Genomic DNA, 12,691 nt, shown 5'->3' on the forward strand with positions numbered 1-12,691 from the left:
TAGCTGACGAGTGGACCGGGTTGTTGTTGAAAGATACGATAGTTAATTTCAGCCTACACTTCTATGCTCTTTGTGGAAAGCTCAGCTATCCTGAGAGGCATAGTAAGTTGAAACTTGAACAATCTTTCAGAGAAACCCCTGTTTTCCTGTTTGATGTAGTGGGAGCGTATTTATAGCTTGCAGACGTAAAGAAAGAAAGTGAACGTACTTCATGTAAATAACAAGAAAACTAGGCTATCTGGTATTTCATAATTGATAAGCATTTTTATTTTGAAAGTTACAACTCTGTGTTTTATGCAAGAAATCCCAGCTTTCTGTTATTTCACAGAGATCACTGACATAGCAGTAAGTTATCGATCATAGGTAAGAAGCCACAAGGAAATTACGTACATAAAACTTCTTGTATAATAATTTTGTGATTATTAGGTTGGAGCTTAATCAAAATCATTTGTTCACAATCAAAAGTATTAAGTAACCTTGAGGAAAAGCCCGCACACGTTGCAAAAGTTAAAAAAAGTGATTTAGCGATAGCAAGAATATTTGGATCAACATGATCAAGTACAGGTGAACATGTTTTATTTTCAAAGCGGATTGCGTTTTGTTGATACAAAATTGATTATGCCTTCTTTAAGTGACCCCACCCCCAATCTGTGTACAGTACACAACCTCTGTGTATTGATCTTCCTGCCTTGATCCCTCTTATCAGATCTCCGATCTGAGTATCCTGCTGTGCAGTTTGGGAGGTTTTATTATTGTAATGGTCACTAAATGGCCCTGAGCCAATAAACGAATACACAGGAAATTGGCCCCTACTGTGACACCAGTGCATTTAGCAGAAAATGCACAGCAGGGGATTATCATGCCAAACATTCCTTAAATAGTATGTGGAAATGCGCGGAATAAAATAGTTCTCTGCAACATCCCCAATTATGGATGAAAACACTCAATGAACGCTAAAAAAATCAATAACAACGAAAACAATATCAACAACCCTTTTTTTATTTGCAAATACTGCGTTTCCCGGACCGCCAAGGACAAAGGCCAATGCAGTGAACTACCATTCTCATTTATCAGAGGTTCGATCGTGATAAATCTAACGTGGTACTCATAGCATCATCACTCTGATGAACGAGAATGTGAACTACATGTACCTATAAATTAATCAGAACAAAGGTCTTCCTAAATAAACGGTTACGTTACAAGTTTTCAGAAAATGTGTAACTCATAGAACGGTTTTTATAGCAAAAATGGCCGAGGAGTTGCGAATGAGGATCACCAATTCATCTTCTTATTTTTGACTTTCTTGAACAATGACATTGCATTATACATGTGTGCATTAGAGCTTGCATTAAATGTGAAAATGCATCATCGCCTAGATAAAATTAATCCAAGCGTTAAAGATGCAATAAGATTTAGCGCAATGAATACATATATAAAAGTTTTAATATACCAAAAAGGATGAATAAAAGTCGAAAACAATGGAACTTAATATGAAAGAAACAGAGTTTGAAATGGAAGAAAGGTGCGAAAATCAGGGCAATACTACCATATGAGACGATAGTAGACCAGGGTAAATATTTAGCCCTCACCATCATTTAATATATATTTTCGCATTTTCAGCTATTATTTAAAATGCACGGTAGTCATTTTTGAATGACTAAAATGCACGGTAACAATCTTGTGGTCAGTAATTAATATTTTCAATAAATGCATTATTTAGTAATTAGTTAAAGGTTTTTACTCAAAATTTATATTTGTCATAGTATGTGCATTGATTTTGCATACGAGTGTCACTTTAATGTCACAGAAATTAACCCACCTGCAATTTAGTCGATAATAGACATGTATATTAGCCTGGGTTACCTGCCCTTTATACTATATCATTACTCTTTTTGTGCAGAGTACGCTGGGTACCAGACAAACATGTATATATGCACTGGTAATATATTTAGCTATGACTTTGGTTATATGCTGACTGGTTTAGTTGCTTCCATACCTGTCGTGAAAAAGGATTAAAACTCTAAATAGCCGTTGTTTTTCTTAAAGGTAATATTATTGATACCTTGATTTAATCTACAGCTGTATTTTGAGCCTTCACTATTGTCACTATCTATGGGCGTATATACATGCTAAATGAAGGTTATCGATTTAAGATACGTATATCTCAAGCCAGTACGTATGCTGAACATGATCAGAACAGAACAGAAAGTAACATTTATTTAGATACAAGTATGTACAGCTTATCATCATCAAAACAAATCATAGCATGCACTACCGCGTTTATATTAAATCAACATGATTACAAACAAATTAACAAGGCCAGGTTAGGTTAGTTTGGTTAGGTTTTCAAAATTGTTTGTTTATTTGAGTTTATCAAGGTCTGCCCGCGCCCATTGGCTGCATTATGGCTTGACCCCGCCGTGACGCCATCACGACTTAAATTGTGTTTGAATGCCATAAGTGACATGAGATAGAAGTGACAGCAATTCGCAGTCAAATCCAGACATTGGAAGACTTGAAGAAACAGAGTGAGATACAAGAAATCCGGGTGCGATACCCTAGCTCTTTGCGAAGAGACCTCTTGGTTCTTTAACGTGCTCGGTGTAAAGCACCGATACACGGGATACAACTTTCCTGGGTAGGACCAGTACTGAGTACACCACTTTCCCAAGCACTACCCTTTAAATGCCAAGCGCCAGGCAAGGGAGCTACTTGTACCAGCTTTTAACGTCTTTCGGTATGACGCGGCCCGGGATCGAACCCACGACCTCCCGCTCCGTAGGCGGACGCTTAACCACAAGGCCACGGAGGCGGTTTAGGTTTTCAAAAACAGGTCGGCTAGCTATATATAGGTCAGGCTTTCTTTTATGTTGTTGCATTCGGAGCTCCTCGGCAAAAATGGCCGAGGAGTTCCGAATGATGTTGTTGATGTTTTTATTAGGCTGAATGATGTTAAAGTAATATTCTTTCTAAAACTTTAAAGGTTTTAAACTTCATTTTAAAACACACACTTACAATTATTATCATTATATTATTATTATTATTATTATTATTATTATTATTATTATTATTATTATTATTATCCAATTTAAGTTAGACTGTAATGTTCACTATAAAGTTTCTTATCTTATTTGCCTTTCTGGTAACGAGCGGGTCATATTGCTCACACAGTAAACATTGAGGGTTGGATATCAGTTTATTACTACTTACAACAATTTAACTGTTTTAAAGTGTCACTCTTATTTAAAATTAATTCATACATATAGATATATAACAAACATAAATATTGAGTGATACACCTTTACTACTTACTAAATAAACCATTTAAGGAAAATATTAATTACTGATAACAAGATCGTAACCGGGTATTTAACAGCTGATAACACACAAGTATAAATGTTTGGTCAATCCTGAAGTATTTACAGTGATAAAAGTCAAATAAATATACTGGTATTTTATTGTTGTTTTTTTTCATCGACTTTTATATTTAGCTATGAATGGTTAATGGTTATATGCTGACCACAGGCGGCAGATACTCTGACTGGACCCACCCTATTTGCCCCCCCCCCCCAAAAAAAAAGAAAAAAGAAAGAAAAGAAAAGTAATTCTTTTTAAAATAAGACCAAAAACGATTGGAAAATTCTTTACAAAAAAAACCTATATTTTTAAATATAAAAATGGTTTACAAGCCTTATAAATTATAATAAGTACATTGTAAAAATTAAAAACATGATGCTTTTTTCGTGTTGTTTTTTTCGTTTGACATTTAGATTTTTGTGATTGATGATCATGTTCAAATAATTTTTGTCTTGATTGGGGGTTTTTTTGGTGGGGGGGGGGGGAGGGGGCGTGGCAAATAGGAGGGTCCTGTCAATGTAACTGCCACCCGTGATGCTGACTAGATTAGTTGTTGGTTACCAAGATGTGAAACAGATTTAAACTCTATATAATCATCACACTTATTTGCTTTCCTTAAAGATAAGTTTATTGATGCCATGATTTGATCTACAGCTTTATTGCGACTTTTTTGGGCGTATTGATCAGTGCATAATAAAAATAATCGATTTAAGATATATCTCTAGCCTGCATTAACGAACGTGTCATTTTGGTAAATTTATCATTAAAAAAGCTGTGTGAAGTTAGCTAAACATACGACATTGGACATTGGACATTCAAAATCGAATGTTGTGCTGGCATGACATTGGACATTGGATATTCAAAATCGAATGTTGTGCTGGCACGACCTTGGACATTCAAAAGTGAAAGTCGTGCTAGCATGACATTGGACATTCAAAATTGAATGTTGTGCTGGCACGACATTGGACATTTGACATTGAAAAGTGAAAGTCGTGCTAGCACGACATTGGACATTCAAAATCGAATGTTGTCCTGGCACGACATTGGACATTGGACATTCAAAATCGAATGTTGTCCTGGCACGACATTGGACATTGGACATTCAAAAGTGAAAGTCGTGCTAGCACGACATTGGACATTCAAAATCGAATGTTGTGCTGGCACGACATTGGACATTGGACATTCAAAAGTGAAAGTCGTGCTAGCACGACATTGGACATTCAAAATCGAATGTTGTGCTGGCACGACATTGGACATTGGACATTCAAAAGTGAAAGTCGTGCTAGCACGACATTGGACATTCAAAATCGAATGTTGTGCTGGCACGACATTGGACATTGAACATTCAAAAGTGAATGTTGTGCTGGCACGACATTGGACATTCAAAAGTGAAGGTCGTGCTAGCATGACATTGGACATTCAAAATCGAATGTTGTCCTGGCACGACATTGGACATTGGACATTCAAAATCGAATGTTGTCCTGGCACGACATTGGACATTGGACATTCAAAAGTGAAAGTCGTGCTAGCACGACATTGGACATTCAAAATCGAATGTTGTGCTGGCACGACATTGGACATTGGACATTCAAAATCGAATGTTGTGCTGGCATGACATTGGACATTCAAAATCGAATGTTGTGCTGGCACGACATTGGACATTCAAAAGTGAAGGTCGTGCTAGCATGACATTGGACATTCAAAATTGAATGTTGTGCTGGCACGACATTGGACATTGGACATTCAAAAGTGAAAGTCGTGCTAGCATGACATTGGACATTGGACATTCAAAATCGAATGTTGTCCTGGCACGACATTGGACATTGGACATTCAAAAGTGAAAGTCGTGCTAGCACGACATTGGACATTCAAAATCGAATGTTGTGCTGGCACGACATTGGACATTGGACATTCAAAAGTGAAAGTCGTGCTAGCACGACATTGGACATTCAAAATCGAATGTTGTGCTGGCACGACATTGGACATTGAACATTCAAAAGTGAATGTTGTGCTGGCACGACATTGGACATTCAAAAGTGAAGGTCGTGCTAGCATGACATTGGACATTCAAAATCGAATGTTGTCCTGGCACGACATTGGACATTGGACATTCAAAATCGAATGTTGTCCTGGCACGACATTGGACATTGGACATTCAAAAGTGAAAGTCGTGCTAGCACGACATTGGACATTCAAAATCGAATGTTGTGCTGGCACGACATTGGACATTGGACATTCAAAATCGAATGTTGTGCTGGCATGACATTGGACATTCAAAATCGAATGTTGTGCTGGCACGACATTGGACATTCAAAAGTGAAGGTCGTGCTAGCATGACATTGGACATTCAAAATTGAATGTTGTGCTGGCACGACATTGGACATTGGACATTCAAAAGTGAAAGTCGTGCTAGCATGACATTGGACATTGGACATTCAAAATCGAATGTTGTCCTGGCACGACATTGGACATTGGACATTCAAAAGTGAAAGTCGTGCTAGCACGACATTGGACATTGGACATTCAAAATCGAATGTTGTGCTGGCACGACATTGGACATTGGACATTCAAAAGTGAAAGTCGTGCTAGCACGACATTGGACATTGGACATTCAAAATCGAATGTTCTGCTGGCACGACATTGGACATTCAAAATCGAATGTTGTGCTGGCACGACATTGGACATTCAAAAGTGAAGGTCGTGCTAGCATGACATTGGACATTCAAAATCGAATGTTGTGCTGGCACGACATTGGACATTGGACTTGGACATTAGACATTCAAAATCGAATGTTGTGCTGGCACGACATTGGACATTGCATGGACATTCAAAAGTGAATGTCGTGCTAGCACGACATTGGACATTGGACATTCAAAATCGAATGTTGTGCTGGCACGACATTGGACATTGAACATTCAAAAGTGAAAGTCGTGCTAGCATGACATTGGACATTGGACATTCAAAATCGAATGTTGTGCTGGCACGACATTGGACATTGGACATTCAAAAGTGAAAGTCGTGCTAGCACGACATTGGACATTGGACATTCAAAATCGAATGTTGTGCTGGCACGACATTAGACATTGGACATTCAAAAGTGAAGGTCATGCTAGCACGACATTGGACATTCAAAATCGAATGTTGTGCTGGCACGACATTGGACATTGGACATTCAAAAGTGAAAGTCGTGCTAGCACGACATTGGACATTGGACATTCAAATCGAACGTTGTGCTGGCACGACATTGGACATTGGACATTCAAAAGTGAAAGTCGTGCTAGCACGACATTGGATATTGGACATTCAAAATCGAATGTTGTGCTGGCACGACATTGGACATTGGACATTCATAATCGAATGTTGTGCTGGCATGACATTGGACACTGGACATTCAAAAGTGAAAGTCGTGCTAGCACGACATTGGACATTCAAAATCGAATGTTGTGCTGGCACGACATTGGACATTCAAAATCGAATGTTGTGCTGGCACGACATTGGACATTCAAAATTGAAATAGCACGACATTGGGCATTCAAAATAATATGTCGTGCTGGCTAGTTGTCTTGGTAATAAATATAAATATTGGACCCATGATAGACAGAGACTTCGAATGGTCCTTTAAGATAGATTTGAGCAGCTCACGCGTCCATTAGCTGAATAATATGTGGCCAGTATTGTAGTCGAATTGAACTGCTTGTTTTATATTTGAACATTTATTGAGTGGGACATTTATAAAATGTTGCAGATGTTAGCCCCAATAAATTGAAATCCAAATTGTACATATAGTCATTGTATACATAAAGGCAGTAGATATATCACTAAATAATGATCCTTTACAATTGTAATTGTATAACCTCAATATGAATTATTGTTTGGTGGGACGCAATTTTGCAATCGATTGTGTTTTCTTTTACTCATAAATTGTGTTTATTGCTTTAATTGTTGATATACAACATACGCCTTATTTCAATTTGGATATTTTTAATCCATCAAAGGTGGACACCCTGCTGAGAGCCGGAATATGTTCAGTAAAGGTGTTATATTTTTATTGCTCAATATAATCCGCAGAAACAATAGCGCTTTAACTAGCTCTTTCATTTCACATTTTATTACTTTTATAATCATCAAAGACTTTTGTTTGAAAAATAACTTATACAAGGTATGCATACTTTTGGTGACCAATCAAAAAACCTGATATTAAAAAGGAATCGGCCATTTTGTGAACAGATCTAAGTAAACCTCAGAGAATGAATGAGTGTCCAGCGGATGATGACTTTCACTTTTGAATGTCCAATGTCCAATGTCGTGCCAGCACAACATTCGATTATGAATGTCCAATGTCCAATGTCGTGCCGGCACGACGATCGTTTTTGAATGTCCAATGTTGTGCCAGCACAACATTCGATTTTGAATGTCCAATGCCCTATGTTGTGCCAGCACAACATTCAATTTTGAATGTCCAATGTCGTGCCAGCACAACATTCGATTTTGAATGTCCAATGTCGTGCCAGCACGACATTCGATTTTGAATGTCCAATGTCCAATGTCGTGCTAGCACGACTTTCACTTTTGAATGTCCAATGTCCAATGTCGTGCCAGCACAACATTCGATTTTGAATGTCCAATGTTCAATGTCGTGCTAGCACGACTTTCACTTTTGAATGTCCAATGTCGTGCCAGCACAACATTCGATTTTGAATGTCCAATGTCGTGCTAGCACGACTTTCACTTTTGAATGTCCAATGTCCAATGTCGTGCCAGCACAACATTCGATTTTAAATGTCCAATGTCCAATGTCGTGCCAGCACAACATTCGATTTTGAATGTCCAATGTCGTGCTAGCACGACTTTCACTTTTGAATGTCCAATGTTGTGCCAGCACAACATTCGATTTTGAATGTCCAATGTCGTGCCGGCACGACGATCGTTTTTGAATGTCCAATGTCGTGCCAGCACAACATTCGATTTTGAATGTCCAATGTCCAATGTCGTGCCAGCACAACATTCGATTTTGAATGTCCAATGTCGTGCCAGCACAACATTCGATTTTGAATGTCCAATGTCCAATGTCGTGCTGGCACGACATTCGATTTTGAATGTCCAATGTCGTGCCAGCACAACATTCGATTTTGAATGTCCAATGCCCAATGTCGTGCTAGCACGACTTTCACCTTTGAATGTCCAATGTTCAATGTCGTGCCCGCACAACATTCGATTTTGAATGTCCAATGTCCAATGTCGTGCTAGCACGACTTTCACCTTTGAATGTCCAATGTTCAATGTCGTGCCCGCACAACATTCGATTTTGAATGTCCAATGTCCAATGTCGTGCTAGCACGACTTTCACTTTTGAATGTCCAATGCCCAATTTTGTGCCAGCACAACATTCGGTTATGAATGTCCAATGTCGTGCCGGCACGACAATCGTTTTTGGATGTCCAATGTCGTGCCAGCACAACATTCGATTTTGAATGTCCAATGTCGTGCTAGCACGACTTTCACTTTTGAATGTCCAATGTCGTGCCAACACAACATTCGATTTTGAATGTCCAATGTCGTGCTAGCACGACTTTCACTTTTGAATGTCCAATGTCCAATGTCGTGCCAGCACAACATTCGATTTTGAATGTCCAATGTCGTGCTAGCACGACTTTCACTTTTGAATGTCCAATGTCGTGACAGCACAACATTCGATTTTGAATGTCCAATGTCCAATGTCGTGCTAGCACGACTTTCACTTTTGAATGTCCAATGTCGTGCTAGCACGACTTTCACTTTTGAATGTCCAATGTCGTGCCAGCACAACATTCGATTTTGAATGTCCAATGTCATGCTAGCACGACCTTCACTTTCGAATGTCCAATGTCGTGCCAGCACAACATTCGATTTTGAATGTCCAATGTCCAATGTCGTGCTAGCACGACTTTCACTTTTGAATGTCCAATGTCCAATGTCGTGCCAGCACAACATTCGATTTTGAATGTCCAATGTCCAATGTCGTGCCAGCACAACATTCGATTTTGAATGTCCAATGTCCAATGTCGTATGTTTAGCTAACTTCACACAGCTCATTAAAAACATGTTTATGTTTACCAGGATTCCAGTTTTAACTCTGTATAAATAGTTCCATGGTCATAGTTGTTTTATAATGAGTTTGCATCGGCATTTCAGGTTGTTAAGAACGGAGCCTGAACAACAAGACTTTACCCCAGTGCTTATAAGCACAAACATGGCTCAAACATCAGACGTTTTCTGTGATAATGAAACCTTTTTGAATGTTTCTAATGATTCGCCATTTAATAGCGGACAAATGCATTCCTTCTATAACGACACTCTCGAACAAAACGGGATGCTGCTGCCGATGCTCGACATGGTTCCTAGAGCACCCAATGACGATATTATCTCCAACACAACAGAAAGCAGCAGTCCTCCCACGGACTTCATGCTGTCGCCTTTGAATTTCAATCCTGATGCCGAAATAAGTTGTGATATCATTGACTTAACAGACGAGTGTAGAACGGAACATGTGTATCAAAAGCAAACTAAAGATATCACAAGAAACGATGATAACATTTATGAGGATAATGCACGGTCAAATCGAGAAACTGCCAAGCTAACGTTTCCGCCTTGTTACGTGTGCGGTGCTAAGGCATGTGGTTGTCACTACGGTGTTATTTCGTGTGCGGGATGCAAAGGGTTTTTCAGGAGGTATTTGTTAAAGAAGGACAGTTACACTTGTAAAAAGGGAGGTAATTGTGTTCTTAGTGATAAAGCCAGGGGAAACTGTAAAGCTTGCCGATTAAAGAAATGCCTAGAGGTAGGGATGTCAAAGGAAAAATCGAGTTTAGGTAGATACAAACTGTCCAAGCGGACAGAAACCATAATTGAGGCAAAGTCTTCGACAGGTGGATGCGCACAAGTAGTGGGAGATAGTGATAAAGGAGAACAAGTTAAAAACCAAGAAAGCGTCATGGATTTAGATGCAGCGCTAGATATCATTTGCTTAAAGCTATCGCGATATTGTGTTGGATCTGAGAAGCCGAACGAGTTTACTGATGACATAGTCAGGAAAATAACAGAATATATAGGTATAATGCGAATCTATTCAGTTGGAAATATAAAGGATGAAGATCTCCCAAAAGCTCTTGAAGATGGGGCAGAAAATCATAAACGGAAAACAGAACTGTTTGGAAGTTTGAAGGCTATTAGTTGGACCGAGTTTACTGAGATTTACAAAAAGCACGGACTTGAAATAGATGGACGTATTGCTGACCTGGTGGAAGGTAAACAGGAAATGGACGAGTGGCTTGAGACCAGCTTTGGCTTTGTAAAGGAACTACCATTGTTTTTGTCATTACCAATTCGTGACCAGGTCAATCTTATTAAAGCGAGTGCAAATGAATTAGATATCTTGTTAACTTTTAGGGAATTTAGTGCTGAACACAAAACTTTTATAAGAACGGGAAAAGTTTATCATGAAGATGACGTAGTAGACAAATGCGTTTCAAAGCAGAACTTTGATCATATGACACTTTGCCTTGTCAAGCTGCAGAAACTCAATCCCAACCCAACTGAACATGCGTTGATGTGTGCGTTAGTTGTGTTTTCAACCGGCCGATGCAAGCTCATCAACCCAAAATTAGTCGAGAAGTGCCAAGCTATGACAGCCGATCGTCTTCAACTGGAGGTAAAAAGACAACACAAGGACTCGTCTCGACGGTTTGCTAAACTCATGGACTGCCTTGTCGACACAAGGGGTATTTCTGACATGTTTAATGAAGACTATAAAGAATTTTGTTCAAACGAGATTGTGCGAGAGAAGTTACCACTTCTAGCGGAACTCACGCTGGAAGAATTTTAGGGGTGAGGTTTAGGGGACGTTGATGACAGATATCCTACCGCCTTTACCTTTCAGGTCTTTATAAGATTGTTTGGGGCTATATAGAACAGTCGGTAACTTTTGTGGTAGTGTACTCTGGATTTAATTGGATGTACGTTCGAGGTTGGACTTGTAGTGCACACACATTTGTCAAAATAGAGGTTGCGAAACACTACATATACGGGGGCTTGCAAGGTGTTTCCTTCTGTTTGTGCATTACGTCATCAAGATTTGTGTACATTGTACACGATTAAAATTTAAGTGTACGAAAACATGTCGAAAGTGATTTATGCCATGACAGCGAGCCGAAAAGCACAACTTCAAATAGAAATATCACAAACTCAACTGCAACTGCTCTCTGTACCTGTAGCTACGCGGGCACGTACACGTTCACGTCGTGTTTCGTAATTTCTATATAATGCGTTTCAAAACAATCAATGAGGACCTAATGTTTTTGTTTTATTGTGCGTTCATTAATTTCCAAGAACGTTTTGTATACGGATGATTGCTTTCAAAGAACTGCTTTATATGGATTATTTTAATTACACTATGTTGCATATGCTGCTTTAATGCTTTCCAAGGACTGCTTTATATGGATTATTTTAATTACACTATGTTGCATGTGCTGCTTTAATGCTTTCCAATGACTGCCTTATAAGGATTATTTTAATTACACTATGTTGTATGTGCTGCCTTTAAAGCATTGCTCGCCATTTGCATGATACATAACTACAATAAGTTGTATAACGATTGAAGCGGCAGTTGCAGCCAGTCCACGCTCATATGAATTGAGACAATTTTTGACTTTGCTTTTTATTTTTATCCTTGATATAGCACAACATTGCTTTTTGTTTTGAAAACTGTACAAATGGTACAACTTTCATTGAAGTAGCTTAAAAATAGGAAAGTAGGTCGAAAGGACACAATCAACGTTATCCAAGCACAATTTTGATTTTTGTTTTCGAATAAATGGTCTCATAATTTCATGGCTGAAGTTTCAAAATTAAATGTATGTTAAAAGGTCATCGGCTAGGTAATCAAAACACAAAATTTATCATTGTTTTCATTGTCTGAATTGCTATAGCTCTAAAAAAAATAATAGGTAAAAAAGGTCAGGGTCATCCGAGTACGACATATAAATATTTGTTTTCAAAACTGTATAGATTGTCCAAATTTCATTGATGTAGCTTTAAAAAAAAGAAAGTTTGTCAAAAGGTCTATGTCTTCCATGGACAACGTTTATAGATTGACATCAAGGGCTCTATATAAATAATCTTGGTTTCACACCAAATATTTTAGCTTAAGGCCTTCCGTTTTTTTTGTCAAGAAGTGTTTTATTTTTTTCGGTGCAAACAAGAGTTAAGAACATTGAAAGGGCACCATTAAAAGTAACAGCCCCCTTCAATTTTATCATAATTGCCCAGGGGTGGACCTTGTTTCAAGCAATTAACATGA

At 38.5% G+C, this 12,691-nt stretch overlaps 1 protein-coding gene across 3 annotated transcripts; it reads left to right on the forward strand.

The window, feature by feature from the left end:
• The first annotated feature begins 1,439 nt into the window (after positions 1 to 1,439).
• On the forward strand, positions 1,440 to 12,219 carry LOC128237256 (vitamin D3 receptor-like). Of its 3 annotated transcripts, none has more exons than XM_052952616.1 (2): positions 1,440 to 1,570; positions 9,529 to 12,219. In XM_052952616.1, exon 2 carries the CDS (start codon positions 9,587 to 9,589, stop codon positions 11,216 to 11,218), a length of 1,632 nt encoding a protein of 543 aa, XP_052808576.1. In that variant the 5' UTR covers positions 1,440 to 1,570; positions 9,529 to 9,586; the 3' UTR covers positions 11,219 to 12,219. The 3 variants fall into 3 exon arrangements, with proteins under 3 accessions (XP_052808576.1, XP_052808575.1, XP_052808574.1); XM_052952615.1 differs by lacking the exon at positions 1,440 to 1,570 and adding an exon at positions 1,919 to 2,046; XM_052952614.1 differs by lacking the exon at positions 1,440 to 1,570 and adding an exon at positions 1,925 to 1,939.
• Positions 12,220 to 12,691: the final 472 nt, after the last annotated feature.

The sequence above is a fragment of the Mya arenaria genome, chromosome 6 (assembly GCF_026914265.1).
Source record: "Mya arenaria isolate MELC-2E11 chromosome 6, ASM2691426v1".
NCBI classification, from domain to species: domain Eukaryota; kingdom Metazoa; phylum Mollusca; class Bivalvia; order Myida; family Myidae; genus Mya; species Mya arenaria.